This window comes from Mobula hypostoma, chromosome 8 (genome assembly GCF_963921235.1).
Source record: "Mobula hypostoma chromosome 8, sMobHyp1.1, whole genome shotgun sequence".
In the NCBI taxonomy this organism is placed as follows: domain Eukaryota; kingdom Metazoa; phylum Chordata; class Chondrichthyes; order Myliobatiformes; family Myliobatidae; genus Mobula; species Mobula hypostoma.
Window position 1 is genome coordinate 20097835 of NC_086104.1, and position 18592 is coordinate 20116426.

Consider the following 18592-nt stretch of genomic DNA (forward strand, 5'->3'; position numbering starts at 1 on the left):
CATCCTCGGTTTTTTGCACCGTTCAGGGACATTTTGTGCATTTCACATTCTAACCTCCTGTTCTGTAGTTCTCCTGCATCCTTTGCTGCAGATTCTAATGGTATTGCAGTGGCTAATGCCCATTCTAAGGTTAGGTCTCTTTCAAACAGTAGCCTCGCTCGTGTCCTTTAACAATCCGGTCCCTTAGGCACCAGAAAGTCCATTTCTAAAGTCACAGTACTAGGAAAGTGTACGCAGTTCTGCAGTGCATTCAGGAAAGCTTTCATCTTTTGACTGTTTCCTGTTGTAAAACTTAAACCTCTCAGCTATTGACAGCACTTTAGTGCCCAGGGGATTTTATTGATGGTCATGTTTGTTGGCTTTGGATGTTCTTGCACTCATTAAGCTAAGAAGCGTAGGGACTTTTTTTTTGCTCCTCCACATTGATCGCATTACAATACAGTTCCACCCCCTCAATATACGACTCCCAGCCTTCGTTAGCACTATCAAATTCGTCAACTTTCCTGACTGAAGTCATCGCGACGTTATTTCACTTTAAATTCAGCGCATCTTTCACTGTTACTCACGGGCCCTTCTGCATTCTCGTGCTGTTTAACTCGCTGTTTCATCCCGTAATCATGCTGCAACTGTCAGTACAGTTCATGATATTTTCTGACATTCAAGTTCGCACTCGTTGCCAATTTGTTGTGTCTGTGCACAACTACATATCAATTAAATAAAAACACGCAAGTAGGAAGTGGTTTTAACTGGTTGATTCACATTGCAGTGAGAGAAAGAGAACAATGTACATGCATAGACAACAGGTCAATGCATAATGCTAAGGTGGGGGTAGGGTCATTGCTCTAAAAGAAATAGATCCATACATTACAGATTATTGTTTCTACAAAGTTCCCATCACATAAGATGACTGTAGTGAAGCTGCTGGGCCATTCTTTGAACAAGGATGTGACATTTGCAATTGCCCAGTCCTCAGACACCACCGCTAAGCATACAATTGTTTGGATGATAATAGCACTGGCCTCTATTGGTGCTCCCTTACTTTTTTTGAAATGCATCACATCCATATTATGTGCAGCTAACTTTGCTAGTCCCTCAACTTTGTCATTTTGTGGCTCATCCAGAATCTCAACCACATCTTTCTTTGCTAACACGTCAGCAGCAAGAATCTTCTCCCATGGTGATGGCTAATGTAAAATAATCACTTAATACCTTAGTCATATCCTCTGCCTTAATAAGTAGGTTTATTTTTGTTCTATGTTCAGTCCCACCTCTCGTGTTACATTACTTTGGAGTAGTTCTGATCTCCCTTTCATGTTTGCCACTAATCTCTTCTCATGCTTCCTCTTTGCCCGGTCTGATTTCCTTGTTTAACTTCCTCTGTAATCAGCCTGGCTCTCACTTCTATTAGCAACTTTGTGTCTGCGACCTTCTCTTCGTTTTACTTTATTTTGCCCTCCATCCTTTAGGTCATCAAGGGAGTTCTGGCTTTAATTTCCCTTCCCTTTTCCCTCAAGAAACGTACCCTACTGGTAATTGAATCGCCTCTACCTTAAAGGGCTGTCTATACTTCTCTCAGCCTCAGTAAGGTAGCCAGTATAATCAAAGATCTCACCAACCTTGGTCCATCGGGCAGAAGATACAAAAGCCTGAAAGCATTGTAACTGTCTCAGGGACATGTTTATTTTATATGTTTTTGTCATAAATTCATGATTAACTTATCACCTTTAAATATTTTATGTAATGTAAGAGGGTTCTTTTTTTATGTCACTGCGTAGTCTAATTAAAATGGCTTCTTTGTTATGTTATAATTGAAAGGGCTTCTTTGTTATGTTAACTGTTGAGAAAGTCCTCCCGCTAGCAGTTTGTTTGGATCACGTTACTGATACTGATAAGATGATGTTATGAATCAATTGGAATAGTTGTTAAGCTTTTGGTGTGTCTGTAAGATATTGTATGCGCGGGGTTTTGGGGCAGAAGGCGGGAGAGAGAGACAGAGGATGGACCAGGTGCTGTGAGTCCGCTAACGGGGTCGGACTCCGAGCAGGACGTTCGGCGAGGAGAGGAGACGGAGATGGACTCGTGTGGAGCGTCTGGTCGACCACCGTTGTTGGTCCCAGGCGGCCGGTCAAGGTGGTCCGAGGGGTCGCAGGGTGAAGAAGAAGGTCCTTGAGCTCCAATGGTGCACGAAGAGATTGAACTTTTTTTTTTAAGTGTGGCGCCTTTTATTTTCCTTCTATATTTTATTTTCTACTAATTATATAGGTCCAGTAATATCTATAAACTGTAAATCATTTAATCGTATCTGGTGTATTGTCTGTTATTTGGGCGGGCTGGGGTACATTACACAGCATCCACACAAACTGATTACCCAGTTTGGCGGGGCCGAGGGCTGTTTCCCTAGACGACAGCAAGCCGAGCGACCCTGAGGCTGGCCGGGGGGCTACAGTAAGGTTTATTTAATGCAGAGTTTAATGGGTCACATGACCAGAGTTAACAGGTCACATGACCAGAGTTTGATAAAAGCATGACTGTGGCATTTTGGGCCAGAACCAACATGGAAGCAGCGAGGGACATATGGCCCTAAAAGAACCTCATTCTTCATGTGGTCCAAAAGGTGCACACAGTAATTGTTTTTATTAATTTGTTCTATACAATGTTGTTGAGGTGTCTTTATATGAACAGTGTGATATGTTTTAGTGATTTAATTTCAGCACACTTCTGATGTGCTAACGTGTTTGGGTCTGTTTATCGGCAGACACTAGCTTGAGAGACTTTAAAAGACTGAGGGATGTATGTTTCAAAGTTTATGTCCTTTGTTTTCTTGTAGTTTTCATGGTGTCTACTGAAGAGAGTGAGAGTGAGAGAGAGAAATAAAAATAAAAATAAATCTTCAAGGACATCTGTTTGTTGCATGGATATTATTTCATTGGACCGGTGCAGTTACAAGCATGTACCACCATTAGGCTCAAGGACAGTTTCTACCCTGCTGTTCCAAGGTCTTCAGCAGTAGGTGCAGTACTTATCTTCTTACCCAGTACTACTTCACCAGAAGCCAGATTCTGGTCATATGTTGGTCAGCATGAAAACTCACATCACAATCAGCCTCACAGTGAATGACTATTATATAAGTTCACATACAAACGTCCCATCCATCCACATCTGCAAGCTACTTAAGATACTTAAGCTAAGTGCTCAAACTCTTAACACAGAATAAACTTATACTGCTTTTAACCTAACACATTGGTGCATCTGAATGGGAGGACACCATGGGAGTTTAGCAGTTCATGTAATTAATGCTATTGCAGCTCAGAGAGTTAAATTCCTGTGCCATCTGAAGAGAGATTGAAGATCCTCCACAGGGACGTGTTGGTTTCCTCTGGGTGCTTTAGTTCCCTCCAACCTTCTGAAGCCTTACCAGTTAGTAGGTTAATTGGTCATAGTAAGATTATTGGGATTGGTTCATTTTAACCTTAAGCCTTTTTCCATTTCTGGGTCTATCTTTAAGCCTGTCCCTTGCAGAACAAAACTCAAGTATATAACAGTCAAGGAAAACTAATTGATTAAATTCCTGGGAACATTGATTTATCAGCAAATGAACCAAAATTCAGCACCAACAAACAGGTGGCAGGTGGGGTCTGTTGAGGATGAGGTAAAACCATGGTGGACAACAGGCAGTGGATGGATCATTTCCAAGCAAAGCCAAAGCAGGACAAGATCCACATATTCAGGAGGTCACTTCTAGCTCGGAGAGTGCATATGGGCCATTTTGGATGCTTCACTGGCTACTTTCCCCCGCGGAAGACAAGCAAGGTGAAACCAAAGCTATTGGAATGAGGCTGTGCATTGACCTAGCTATTTCTGAATCGGTGGCTCCCAGGTTCTTTGGGTGGAGACTGCAGTTTCTCTAACACCAACAAACTAAGGACCAAACAGTCCATTAATTAAATTGAATGAAAAGCTATTTCAGGAAACAAAACTCCAACAAGGGCACAGATAGTGGGCCTGAAAGTCTGCTTCTCTGCTCTTGAGCTCTATGCTTTAACATGACTTTCTAATTTGAATTCTTCCATTAGAAGCCACACAGCAAGGGCTATATTATTTAAGAAGTAAAATGCTTGAAGACGACTTCTTTTCAGCTGACAAACCATTCATCATCATCGTCACTTTCCCTTTCCTCCCCTATGTTAAGAACAGTTACGTCTGCCCATGTATTCGTTTTCCTGTATTATTTATTCCTATGCTTCCCAGTTTGACAGCTTTAATTCTACACAAGAAGAATGCTAAAAACAGTAAGAATCACTTTATATAAATGATACACTTTAGGATATGGAAGTGGCAATTGCTTAAATCTTTTATTCTATGGGGTGGCAGGGTGAAGATACGTCTCTACCAAAGGAGGTGTAAGGCTCTCCTTCCTGCAGGTCACCCTCGGGCAAGATGTAACACCTGATTAGCTTACCTGATCAGGGTCACGTAGATCCATGGGAGCAGGTGGTGGATGGCCGTATGAGCAGCTGATGCACATCACAAGTCCCGCTTATGATGCCAGGCAGACAATCTCTGAAGAGTATTGATCATGGCTGGGGTCACCCATTTTGTAAAGACACCGCCCAGAAGAAGGCAATGGCAAACCACTTCTGTAGAAAAATTTGCCAAGAACAATCACGGCCACATAGAGCATGATCGCCCACGTCATACAACACGGCGCATAATGACGGTGGTGATTCTCTCCATGTGCAAGAGATAAGCCAGAATACAACCCGTAACATGTTTTATGCCAAGATAATGTCATTGGTACTCAATGGCTCTGAACCTTTCAATAAAGTCCTTTTTTACTTCTGGGTTACTCTACTTTTATCATTTCACAATTCATGCAGTAGTGTTACACAATAACACAGTAAAGGATACATCCAGCCCAGTTATTTCCATTAGTCTCACCATTAGTATCCCTCCCCCTTAGACTTGCCAAATTTTCTCTATTTTGCTAATATTTACCTAATTCCCTTTTGAAACTTTTATCAAAGCTCCCTCACCTCTCAAACATTCTAGGCCATAATATTTCACTGTGAATCAAAGAATTAGAAAAACAGCATTCCTGCTTTCAATCAATGCTGTCTTTCTGCAAGTGCAAAGCACCTCATCCTGGATACTTCTCTACAGACCTGTATTTGTCCTTCTTTCAACGATTTTCCTGTGTTTTTCCTTCAGGAATTCTAGATGTTAATCTTGAAAGTTAAACATCAATAAAGTCCATGCAGGTGTTACTTTTAGTTATTTGACTGACAATGAAAACAGCTTTCCACTCTCTCTCTCTTCTCCAAATCTTTCATTATTTAGAACCACGTGGACATACAGGGCCAGAGGCCCTGTTTCTGTGCTGCACAATTCAACAACTATGACCTCGCCTCTTTCACATCTCTTTTCACTTTCTTTGCTCCGAAGAAAACACAAGAAATAGAAGCAGAAGTAGGCCAATCAAGCAATTAAGCATTGTCGACCATCCTATAAAATCATGGCTAATCAAACTTTCATCTCAACATCATTTTCACATCTCTCTCAAAGCCTTTCACTCCCTTGAAATGCCTGTAAGCCTCCACGATTAATATATAAAATAACTCTACCTCTGCGACTCTGAGGCAGAGCATTCTAAAGATTCATGATCATCTAACAGAAGAAAATCCTCCTTATTTTCAAATTAAATGGCTAACCCCTTCTTCAGAAGCAATGCTCATTAGTTTTGAATGTGTCCCACTAGAATAAGTATCCTTTGAGCACTCACTTTGTCAATCCCCCTCAAATTTTGAAAGATTATCACTCCTCCACACTTAACCTCCACAGAACCATAACCTTGTCATGGTTTGCAGGTTTGCATGTCTCAATGACACAGGGAGCTACACTGGCTGGAGTCAAGGCTTCACCCATACCAAACAGGTCAAAGAGTTGAGGCCAGACTAAGAGAGGTCCACCAGTCCTCCAAGTTCAGCGGTTCAGCTCAGGGCTAAAAGCTCTGACTAGTCAAACTAGTCAGAAGCTGCAGAAGATTGTAAATCTAGTCAGCTCCATCTTGGGTACTAGCCTACAAAGTACCCAGGACATCTTTAGGGATTGGTGTCTCAGAAAGGCAGCATCCATTATTAAGGACGTTCAGCACCCAGGGCATGCCCTTTTCTCACTGTTACCATCAGGTAGGAGATACAGAAGCCTGAAGGCACACACTCAGCGATTCAGAAACAGCTTTATCCCCTTTGCCATCCGATTCCTAAATGGATACTGAAGCTTTGGACACTATCTCACTTTTTTTATTATACAGTATTTCCATTTTTGCACATTTTAAAAAATCTGTTCAATACATGTAATTGATTTACTTGTTTATTTATTACTTTATTTTATTTATTTTTTCTCTCTGCTAGATTATGTAATGCATTGAACTCCTGCTGCTACATTAACAAATTTCACGTCACATGCCAGTGATAATAAACCTGATTCTGATTCTGACTAAACTGTTACAGAAACAGCAAAGAATAATCCTTCCACATCTGCGATGGAGGACCTTCATTGCTGCCCGAAATGCCAGCAGGCAAATTGAACAGCAAGTATGTAAGTTCCACACTTAAATAAGTATACATTTAATATGCTCATCTCCCTTCATCCTAGGAACCTCTCAGCATTGCCTTCAGTGAAAGTATATTCATGCATAAGTATTCCATAAACTTCTGGTGCACTCTTACCAGAGTTCTGTTAAGTTGCTTAAACCATTCCTACTTGTATAATGCAAAGCCCACACATTAAAGGCCAACATACAGTACCTCTAGCCTTCATCATCACTTGCTGCTCCTGCATGCTAACGTTTGTTTGACAAGAATACCTACATCCATTTGCACTGCAATATTTCATTACCTCTCTGTATTTAAATAATAACATGTCTTCCTTTGTTTTCTTCCTTTCAAAGTTCGTAACTCACATTTCTCCATATTATACCTATCTGGTCACTTCCAGCCCAGCAACCTATCTACGGTATGTCCCTTTGCAGGCTTTCAATACCCACTTCACACCTTGATTACCCACCTAACTCTGTACCACCAACAAATATGGTTACAATGCACTCAGTCCATACATCCAGGTATCAACATAGATCAAAATTAGCTGAGATAAGGACAGACTTTACTGAAGGCATGAAAGATCAGCAACTAGAATTCCTGATCAATTGAATCCTTGAAATCCAAATAAGAACCCTACTGGTTCCTCCTTTTCTACCTTGTTCCACCTTAGATCCACGAATACTGGTTTGCTCTGTGTTCCTAGAGCTAAGCTAGTTATGCTGCCTTTTGCTCTTACCCGCCAAAAATCTGGAATGAATACACTATCGACTGTGATACACCAGCCTAGTATTATGGAACATTTCAAAATACTTCTAAAAATGTTTTAATTTGGCCTACTTATACGATTATTTAATGCCTATAGACATTGCTTCTATTTACATAATTGGGTATATTCGATTACATTGTATTGCTTGCCTTTACTTATGAGTTTTAATTTTGTTTTGTATTTTTATGACTATAATAATTTATGTTTACAATCCATGTAAAACACTTTGAGCCTACATCTTAATGTATGAAAGGTGTGATATTAATTATTATTATTATCTTTAAAGCACGAGCAAATTTGTCAAACACAATTTTCCTTTCATAAAGTCATGTTGACTTGGTTTGATTGTCTAACCGTTTTCTAATTATCCTACTATTATCTCCTTAATACTGGATTGCAACATTTTCTTAATAATAGATATTAGATTTAGTGATTATAGTTTCATATTTTCTATCTCCTTTTCTTCATAATAAGTGACATTATGTACCTGAGTTGCCAGTGGCGAATTCCGATGCTTTTTGCCGGTGGGGGGACGGGGGAATCGTTGCTTGCTGCCGCTTACACGCGGGAGGGAGGGGAGCTGGGGGGGTGACTTTGGGGTTCTAACATTTAACTGTCATTCATTCTTTTGGGGCACTCCTCTGTTTTTCGTGGATGGTTGCAAAGAAAAAGCATTTTAGGACGTATATTATATACATTTCTCTAACATTAAATGAACCTTTAAAACCTTTGAAACCTCTCTTTATGGAATCAGAGTAAACCAGCAGCATTAGTACTAACCTGTTCTATTTGAATGCTTTAATGCTTTACGCAGCACTTTTATTTTTCTCTGAACGTGACATTTGGATACGGTGGGTTTCAGCCAAGCCAGGAGAAATAAATTTTGGTCATCAATAATAAACAAGTAAGTATCTTCACTTTAATATACTGGATTCACTGACATTAAAAGACATGGATACTAGGATAACCGATCCTGCAAAGTGATGTGCACACTTACAGGCTTTATGCAGCAGAAGTAAACTCCACTTCACTTTGCAGATGATGGTCACAAAGAACATTTGGGAATCCCTCCCTTCTCCTCATGACTCTACTGCCAGTCCAATCAATAAGGAAACAGCAAAAAGGACACCAAATTATGAATGTTGTGCAGCAAAGTCCACAGTTAATAGTTCTCAGGGAAATATCTGTTCAAAGGCAAGATTTATTCAGCTTTTGAGTCAGTCTTGGCACAACCTTGAGTTAAAATGCTCATATATAATACACACACACACAAACAGTGTCCAATTTTTCAGGCAGCCTCCAAGCGTTTTCAAGTGAGAATCATTTTGCTGAGAGTGAGATTCTTTACCTGAGCCGACTTCAACTGTAATTATTTGGGTTGCATGAGTTGTCGGGACAATGAAAAGTTAAGAAACAGCTGTATCAGGAATTCAGAATTATTGCTTAATTCAAGCTTTCTCCTTGGAAAAATAATGCACAATGTTCACAAAGCAGCCAAACAGCTGAGAGGCAGCGCCTTCAATCAAGCCAAGGAGGAAGTACAGTAACGAAGGAGAAATCGATTTGATTAAAAAAGGTTAAGCAGGAAGATATAAAAAAAATATTTTCGGCACCATTGCTCTTCTATATTGATTAATGTTAAGTATAAAAAGTTACATTTCTGCATTTATTAACAGAAGTCAGTTTTTTTTCCCCATATGTTATGTTCTCATGGCATTCAATATCTTATGTAGTTAACAACCTTACTCTCCACAAATCTCTGTTTCCCCAGGCTGTTTCCAGTTAAGCCGTTTTTATCAGAAAGCCACCTATTGATATTACTCACCCACTCGGAAGTTCTGTGCTGTCAAAGTGTCAGCAGCATGACCATTCTCACTTATCAAGGTGGTAGTGTTGCCCTGCTGGCAGCTGTTGTGACACTTCCCCCTGGTGCACGTCACTTTGCAGATGGTGGGGGTGAAGACCACTTTGATGCGGCCCGTGTGGTTCCCAACTGCGAGCGGAGACACAACGATGAAGAAAAACAGAGAGATCAACTCGATATCCATCGGAGGTGCTTGCCAAAAGAGCTATTGCCAGGGTTCGCGGAGGTGCAGGGAGGTAGAAGCAGTTGGAGGTGAGGAGATGGTGGGAGGGGTGGGGAGATAAGGCTAACTGCTATTTATCTGCGATCTAGACGTGTCTCTGAAACAGGACTTGGAAGCTCGGCAAACAGAACTCCAAACCAACTTCTGCAGCAGACGAGATTCTGTAATTACAGAGCTCAGCTCTATTCACCACGGCAGCTTCAGTACACATGCCTGATCGTCTGAAGCAGCAGGCAACGACTGGCTCTGCACCTAAGGTGAATAAGCTGTTGTTTTCACCCGCATCTTGCTCTTGTCGACATTAAGTCATTTGCAACTAAACCCTGGAAATGTTTTAGGCATGCCGCATGTCTGAAAACATCTGTCTCAAGTATCTGGCACTCCTGCCCAAAGCTATCAAACCCCATGACGCAGCTACTTGGGTCATTTCACAGCCTCTTGGCAAAAGCTCTCCCTCCAGCACCTCGAGTCATACATTCAGACTGAGGCCATTAATTGTCTGCAGGCCAGAAGTGAAAACAGTACTGATTGTTCATGGTGATTCAACATCAAGCTTAAAATTTAACATTACAAATTACTTGTGAGACAGACATTGTACAGCAGCTCCAAGTAAGGGCAAATCCATGCCTTGCTCTAGACTCAAAGAGGTGTATGAGTCAGTTCACGTCTGATCCAAACTGGTCTGGTTTCCCTTCCTTTCTATTGCATTCTAACATACCACATCGCTTAATTTAAACATAACCAATGCTTTTATAACCTACAGGTCAAGCGATCTGGATGGGATTTCCCCAGGTGAGCCCGAAATTATGATGCTGCAATATCTTCAACCTCTGAACTGTCATCCAATCCATCCCTGTGCCTCTTCCCATCTGATACTGACATCCCATTCATTAAATTCTCATACCAAGAGAAAATCTGCAGATGCAGGAAATCCAAGCAACACACACAAAATGCCAAAGGAACTCAACAGGCCAGGCAGTATCTATGGAAAAGAGTACAGTCATTGTTTCAGGCCAAGACCCTTCAGCAGGACTGGAGAAAATTCTCATCCATGCTTTGACTACAGCCAGATTTGCCTACATCAAAGCTTTCTTAGATCCTCCATCTTGTTCTATCACTCTAGACCAGATGGCTTCCAATAACATGATAGTTATGATCAGCCTTGCACCTGTGTACCCATTGTTCCCAACCCTACCAACTACATTGGTTTCCGGCTAGCTCAAACCTCCTTAATATTTTTTCTGTGCCATTGTTAACCAAACCATCAGCAGTCAAAGTCCTAGGCTCTGGAATTCCCTGTCAGTACCTCCAGTTGAACTCTGTCATTTTGTGTGTTTCCCCCAAGCTGTCAGTCTGAGGTTTTGTATTGCCATGTGCTCCTGTCCCCACTCCTGCTCTACTCCAGCCCCTGTATTACTGGAGTACTCCGCCTCTCATCTGTTTCTCTCTATTGCCTGTACTGCTGCCACCTGTGTCTCATTGTGCTCCACCTATCATCTGCCTCTCTGTTTATTGCTCAGTGTATTTCAGTCCTGTGTTTTCACCTGTTTGTTGCCAGGTTGTGTCAGTGAATTTTCCTGAGCCTTTCCAGTATTTGTATCTGTACTCTGTCTGTCTGAATATTGACTCTGCCTGTCTCCGGATTCTGGTTTTTGGATTTCTCTGGACGTCTTGATCTCTGACTGAACTTTGACGATGACTTTGTTTACACCTCGGGATTTGTTACTCAATTAATATCACTGTGTGCACTGTACTGGGTCTGCGATTGGATACCTGCTCCAGAGGCCTAACATTCCCTTAAACTTCTCTGTCTCTTTTAAAACTGCTTATAATCTACCCTTTAATTAAACTTTTATCGTTTGTCTAATATCCTCTTATGTCTCAATGGCATTTTTATTTGATAACACCAATGAAGCAGCTTATTTTTGCTAGTTTAGAGTGATGTATACAAAAGAAATTTTCCATTATTCTTCCAAGATGTCTTTATACCGTGAAGCTGGAGGAAATGTCTCACCATATCTCTGCCTTTCCTTTCCCTGCAGTGATTTATCCTGACTTTTCTCTCGGGGCAAATCAGAAAATGCCTGCCTAACCTGCCAGAGCCACAAGTGACTCTGTGAATAGATGCATATCAGTGGATCTCCCAGGTAATAGTTCATGGTGGGCAGAAAGCATACGGTTCCAAAAGATTGTTACTGGAGCATGTTAGGTTTAAGGGAACATACTAGAGCAGGGGTTCCCAACCTGGGGTCCGAAGATCCCTTGGTCCATGGTATGAAAAAGGTTGGGAACTCCTGCCCCAGCGACTGGCCATTTAATACATCGGCAACAAATTTCTCATGGCATAGTAGAAGTGGATCACAGAATTGGTTATTTCCAATAAATAGTAAAACCAAAGTCTACTTCACAAGCAAGGTTCTCTCTGAAATATCCACTAGAAAGGTGGAAGATCGAAACTTGGGTCCTATTACAGAAAGAAGAATTTAACTACACTGAAAGAGTTGCTAACCCCCTGAGCATAGTCTGTTTGACATCTCAGTGCTCCCTATGCTTACAACTAACCAGACATTTTGCAGCTCCAGGTTGAGGTTGGTACTGAAAACTAATTTTGCACATCACCTGTATATTATGTGTACCTTCGCAGGAAGTGTCCTTACAGTTTATACCTGATAGCATTAGTTTTTTAAAAAAAGTGACCTACATTTATACAGTATAGCATTTTCACCCCCTTCAGCCATTCCCGAGACTGTTCCAGCAAAAGACACACTTTTGAGGGAGCAAATTTGTACACAGCAAGGTCCCCACGAGCAATATAGTCAGAATCAGATTTATTATCACTGGCTTGTCTGAGGTGAATTTTATTGTTATTGATGTAACCATTAATATTGACCACAAAATCAGTTTTAGTAATGGTGATTGAGGGATAACTGCTATCCAGGAGACCCGTGAAGACTTCCTAACCCTTCCTCAAATCAGAACCACGGGATCTTTTGTGTGTAAAAGAGAGAGGAGAGAGTAGACAGTCCTCACCCAGAAGACTCTACCTCCAACAGTGCAGTGTTTCTTCAGCTGGTGTGTCAGCCTAGATTTTTTTTAAAATATGTATTTTAGTTCAAATTGTGAGATTCAGATCAGAGTAGTCACCAAATTTGGCATGTCATCAAGGATTCTAGCAAGTTTCTACAGATGGACCATGGAAAGCATTCCCACTGGCTGCATCATCATCTAGTATACACTGAACTGGAAAAAGCTTTAGAGAATCATAAACTCAGCCAGCTGCATCACAGGCACCAGACTCCCCACTATCAAGGAGATCTTCAAAAGGCAATGCCTCAAGATGGTGGCATCCAACATTAAGGACCCTGACCATCCAGAACATGCCCTCTTCTCATTACTACCATCGGGGAGGAGCTACAGGAGCCTGAACACTCACACACAACATTTTAGAAATAGCTTCTTCCCTTCTGCCATCGGATTTCTGAACCGTCCATGATGATTACCTCACAATTCCATTTTTTCACTATTTATTTATTCGTAACTTATAGCATTTCTAATGCCTTTTACAGTACTGCTGACACAAAACAACAAATTTCACGACGTATGCCAGTGATAATAAACCTGATTCTAATTCCATCTCTGAGATTAAGAGGTAAATAGCAAGTACTTGTCATTAATGCACAAGCACAAAACATATATTATTCACACAAAGGGCAAAGATTTAGAAGCATAACTTACAAAACCAACAATTTCCACAGCGATATTATTTTTTATACTCATTGTGGAATCTCGGTTTCACCAGCAAGGTCACCATTTGCTGCCCATCTCTAATATTACCTCTTAATGCATCAAAATGTCCCCAAGATATCTCACATGGCGAGATTATTAAAATCTTCGTCAAACATAATCATGGAGATGGAGCAAGCAGAACGGCAGCCTCCCAACACCTCCTGTGCCGTCTGTATGAGGTCTGCATGCTCTCCTTAATGGGCTCCCTCTCGTTCCCTCTCACATCCCAAAAAATGTGGGTTGCTAGGTTAAACGGCCACTGTAGAATCTGGGAGAAGTTAATGCGAATGTGGGAGGAATCACATAGGGTTGGTGTAATGAGCTGGTTGACTGGCAATGCAGCCACGGTGGTCTGACAGACCCGCTTTCATGCAGTACGACTGTATCATTCCATCTGCCTCTTAAAGAGGAACAAGTGATAGAACTAAAGGGAGTTTTACAGAAGAAACTTTAGACCTTAGGATCCCGATAACTAATGGCAGGGTCACCAATAGCAGAGCAATTAAATACGGTGGTGACCAAAGAGCAAGAGTTAGAGGAATGCAGTGATGTAAGAGGGCTGCAGGACTGAAAAAAAACTACAGAGACCAGAAAAGGTGTGAACTATGAACACGCAGGTGGCAATTTTTACAGCAGTGAGTTGCCCCCATGGACCTGCAAACGCAGGAGGTAATAGGTGAACTAGACTAGGATATGGACTGTCACAGCCATGTATCCTCTGCTGCGCATTCCTTTTGTGTATTATGGTGACGAGTCACATCAGTGAGGGTGTGGTAAGGGTTTCGTATTCATGCTAAGTTTGTAGCATGGGGCCGGCTGAGATACCGCTCAATAATTCTTAATTGTATGCTTGCTAATTGCTAATAAAGGATTGAATTAAGGAATGCAACTCTTTGGAGCAATCATTCGAGCTGTGGGTGAGTTACACAAGTAGTACAACAGCTCTATATGGCCGCAAGTAGGCAGCAATTTCCTTTGATTTTGCATCAAATTTTTTGAGCCGCAACATGGACCTCAACTTTTCACTGAAATGGATAGTAAGTCAAGAGAATATTGGGAGTCATCAATTCTTAAAACTATAAAAGCTTGGCTCGGGGTTTCAGTAGATGAACTGAAACAGGGGCAGAGAAAGCTGATGTTGTAGAGGCTATATCAGGTTGGCTGGCTAATGTGGCTGGAAAGGACTTCCTTGGCTGTGAGGTGTTTTGGGACAAATGGAGGGAGGAAACCACATTATCTCCTTCTGGTTCCCTGTATTTGAAAAAGGAACAAGTGCAGCAAACAATTTCAGTGCAATATTTTTTTTTAAGTTGCTGACACACTTTGCTCTGTGATACACATTTTGTAAATCAATTTTTATAACTACAGTAAAGCTGGAAATCTGGAATAATAGTCTGAAATATCAATAATGTATTTTGGTGTTGTACATTCTTTGCACTTTTATCTCACAAAGTCAGCACTCTTTGAAATAAGCTTCATTTTTCAGCTCACAGATTGTGAAACTTCTCAGCCTGGATTTATTTTTCATAATTTTCTGACTTGGACAATGTAGCTAAAACTGATAACAGGTGAACAGAGCTGAACATGATTCAAATCCTTGCAGGAGAGCACAGTGGGGGGGGGGAGGAGGAGGGGGAAGTGAAAACTGCAAACAAGTTACCTATAGCATAGTGACATTAACATCGATATAAGACCATAAGACATAGGAGCAGAATTAGGCCATTTCACCCATCAAGTCTGCTCTGCTATTCAATCGTGGCTGATCTTTTCTCCCCTCCTTAACCCCATTCCCTGGCCTTCTCCCTGTAACTTCCGATGCCATGTCCAATCAAGAACCTTATCAATCTCTGCCTTAAATACATACAAGGACCTGGCCTCCACAGCTGCATACAGTAACAAATTCTACAAATTCACCACCCTCTGGCTAAAGAAATTTCTCTGCATCTTTGTTTTAAATGGACACCCCTCTATCCTGAGGCTGTGCCCTCATATCCTAGACTCTCCCACAATGGGAAACATCCTTTCCACATCTACTCTGTCTGAGCCTCTCAACATTCAAAAGGTTTCAATGAGATCCCCCCCTAATCCTTCTAGATTCCAGTAAGTACAAACCCAAAACCATCAAACATTCCTCGTATGATAACCCTTTCATTCCCAGAATTATCCCTGTGAACCGCCTCTGGACCTCTCCAATGCCAGCACATCTTTTAAACCATAGAAACCATAGAAACTACAGCACAGAAACAGGCCCTTTGGCCCTTCTTGGCTGTGCCGAACCATTTTCTGCCTAGTCCCACTGACCTGCACACGGACCATATCCCTCCATACACCTCCCATCCATGTATCTGTCCAATTTATTCTTAAATGTTAAAAAAGAACCCGCATTTACCACCTTGTCTGGCAGCTCATTCCATACTCCCACCACCCTCTGTGTGAAGAAGCCCCCCCTAATGTTCCCTTTAAACTTTTCCCCCCTCACCCTTAACCCATGTCCTCTGGTTTTTTTCTCCCCTTGCCTCAGTGGAAAAAGCCTGCTTGCATTCACTCTATCTATACCCATCATAATTTTATATACCTCTATCAAATCTCCCCTCATTCTTCTACGCTCCAGGGAATAAAGTCCTAACCTATTCAACCTTTCTCTGTAACTGAGTTTCTCAAGTCCCGGCAACATCCTTGTAAACCTTCTCTGCACTCTTTCAACCTTATTTATATCCTTCCTGTAATTTGGTGACCAAAACTGAACACAATACTCCAGATTCGGCCTCACCAATGCCTTATACAACCTCATCATAACATATTTTCTTAGATAAGGAGTCCAAAACTGTTCACAATACTCAAGGTGAGGCTTCACCAGTGCCTTATAAAGCCTCAGTACCACAACTCTGCTCTTGTATTCAAGACCTCTTGAAATGAATGCAAACATTGCATTTGCCTTCCTCACTACCTGCAAGTTAACCTTTAGGGTGTTCTGCACATGACTCACAAGTTGCTATGCATCTCAAATTTTTGAATGTTCTTCCCATTTAGAAAATAGTCTGCACATTTATTTGTACTACCAAAGTGAATGACCATGCATTTTCCAACATTGTATTTCATTTGCATTTTTTTTTGCCCATTCTCCTAATCTATCTAAGTCCTTCTGCATCCTACCTGTTTCCTCAACAGTACCTGTCCCTCCACCAATCTTCATAACATCTGCAAACCTGGCAACAAAGCCATCTATTCCATGATCTAAATCATTGATATACAGCATAAAAAGCAGTTCCAACACTGACCCCTTCAGAACACCACTAGTCACTGGCAGCCAACCAGAAAAGGATCCTTTTATTCCCATCAGCCAATGCTCTAACCATGCCAGTAACTTTCCTGTAATACCATAGGCTTTTAGTTTGGTAAGCAGTCTCGTGTGAGGGAGCTTGCCAAAGGCCTCCTTAAAGTCCAAATATACAACATCCACTCCATCCCCTTTATCTACCCTATTTGTAATCTCCTCAAAAAATTCCAACAGGTCCGTTAGGCAGGATTTTTCCTGAAGGAAACTGAAACCATGCTGACTTATTCTATCTTGCCGTGTCACCAAGTACTCTATAACCTCATCCTCACCAATTGACTCCAACATCTTCCCAACCACTGAGGTCAGGCTAACTGGTCTATAATTTCCTTTCTGCTGCTTTCCTCCTTTCTTAAAACATAGAAAATAGGTGCAGGAGTAGGCCATTCGGCCCTTCGAGCCTGCACCGCCATTTATTATGATCATGGCTGATCATCCAACTCAGAATCCCACCCCAGCCTTCCCTCCATACCCCCTGATCCCCGTAGCCACAAGAGCCATATCTAACTCCCTCTTAAATATAGCCAATGAACTGGCCTCAACTGTTTCCTGTGGCAGAGAATTTCACAGATTCACCACTCTCTGTGTGAAGAAGATTTTCCTCATCTCGGTCCTAAAAGGCTTCCCCTTTATCCTTAAACTGTGACCCCTTGTCCTGGACTTTACCAACATCGGGAACAATCTTCCTGCATCTAGCCTGTCCAATCCCTTTAGGATCTTATACATTTCAATCAGATCCCCCCTCAATCTTCTAAATTCCAACGAGTACAAGCCCAGTTCATCCAGTCTTTCTTCATATGAAAGTCCTGCCATCCCAGGAATCAATCTGGTGAACCTTCTTTGTACTCCCTCTATGGCAAGGATGTCTTTCCTCAGATTAGGGGACCAAAACTGCACACAATACTCCAGGTGTAGTCTCACCAAGGCCTTGTACAACTGCAGTAGTACCTCCCTGCTCCTGTACTCGAATCCTCTCGCTATAAATGCCAGCATACCATTCGCCTTTTTCACCGCCTGCTGTACCTGCATGCCCACTTTCAATGACTGGTGTATAATGACACCCAGGTCTCGTTGCACCTCCCCTTTTCCTAATCGGCCACTATTCAGATAATAATCTGTTTTCCTATTTTTGCCACCAAAGTGGATAACTTCACATTTATCCGCATTAAATTGCATCTGCCATGAATTTGCCCACTCTCCCAACCTATCCAAGTCACTCTGCACCCTCTTAGCATCCTCCTCACAGCTAACACTGCCACCCAGCTTCGTGTCATCCGCAAACTTGGAGATGCTGCATTTAATTCCCTCATCCAAGTCATTAATATATATTGTAAACAACTGGGGTCCCAGCACTGAGCCTTGCGGTACCCCATAAGTCACCGCCTGCCATTCTGAAAAGGTCCCATTTATTCCCACTCTTTGCTTCCTGTCTGCTAACCAATTCTCTATCCACATCAATACCTTACCCCCAATACCGTGTGCTTTAAGTTTGCACACTAATCTCCTGTGTGGGACCTTGTCAAAAGCCTTTTGAAAATCCAAATATACCACATCCACTGGTTCTCCCCTATCCACTCTACTAGTTACATCCTCAAAAAATTCTATGAGATTCGTCAGACATGATTTTCCTTTCACAAATCCATGCTGACTTTGTCCGATGATTTCACCGCTTTCCAAATGTGCTGTTATCACATCTTTGATAACTGACTCCAGCAGTTTCCCCACCACCGACGTTAGGCTAACTGGTCTATAATTCCCCGATTTCTCTCTCCCTCCTTTTTTAAAAAGTGAGGTTACATTAGCCACCCTCCAATCCTCAGGAACTAGTCCAGAATCTAACGAGTTTTGAAAAATTATCACTAATGCATCCACTATTTCTTGGGCTACTTCCTTAAGCACTCTAGGATGCAGACCATCTGGCCCTGGGGATTTATCTGCCTTCAATCCCTTCAATTTACCTAACACCACTTCCCTACTAACATGCATTTCGCTCAGTTCCTCCATCTCACTGGACCCTCTG

The 18592-nt window shown here is 41.7% G+C and overlaps 1 protein-coding gene across 6 annotated transcripts in view; it reads right to left on the reverse strand.

Annotated features, from left to right (window-relative positions):
- Positions 1–18592, reverse strand: part of ltbp1 (latent transforming growth factor beta binding protein 1) — a 463174-nt gene that overhangs the window by 328998 nt on the left and 115584 nt on the right. For 4 of the 6 annotated variants that reach the window (XM_063055533.1, XM_063055537.1, XM_063055536.1 and 1 more), the window contains one exon: positions 9191–9358. The exons of 1 other annotated variant lie outside the window; for it this stretch is intronic. In XM_063055533.1, the coding sequence (XP_062911603.1) occupies positions 9191–9358 (168 nt within the window). Of the gene's footprint in view, positions 1–8713; positions 8750–9190; positions 9359–18592 lie in introns of those variants that run through there. One more of the 6 variants, XM_063055538.1, reaches the window with a different exon arrangement.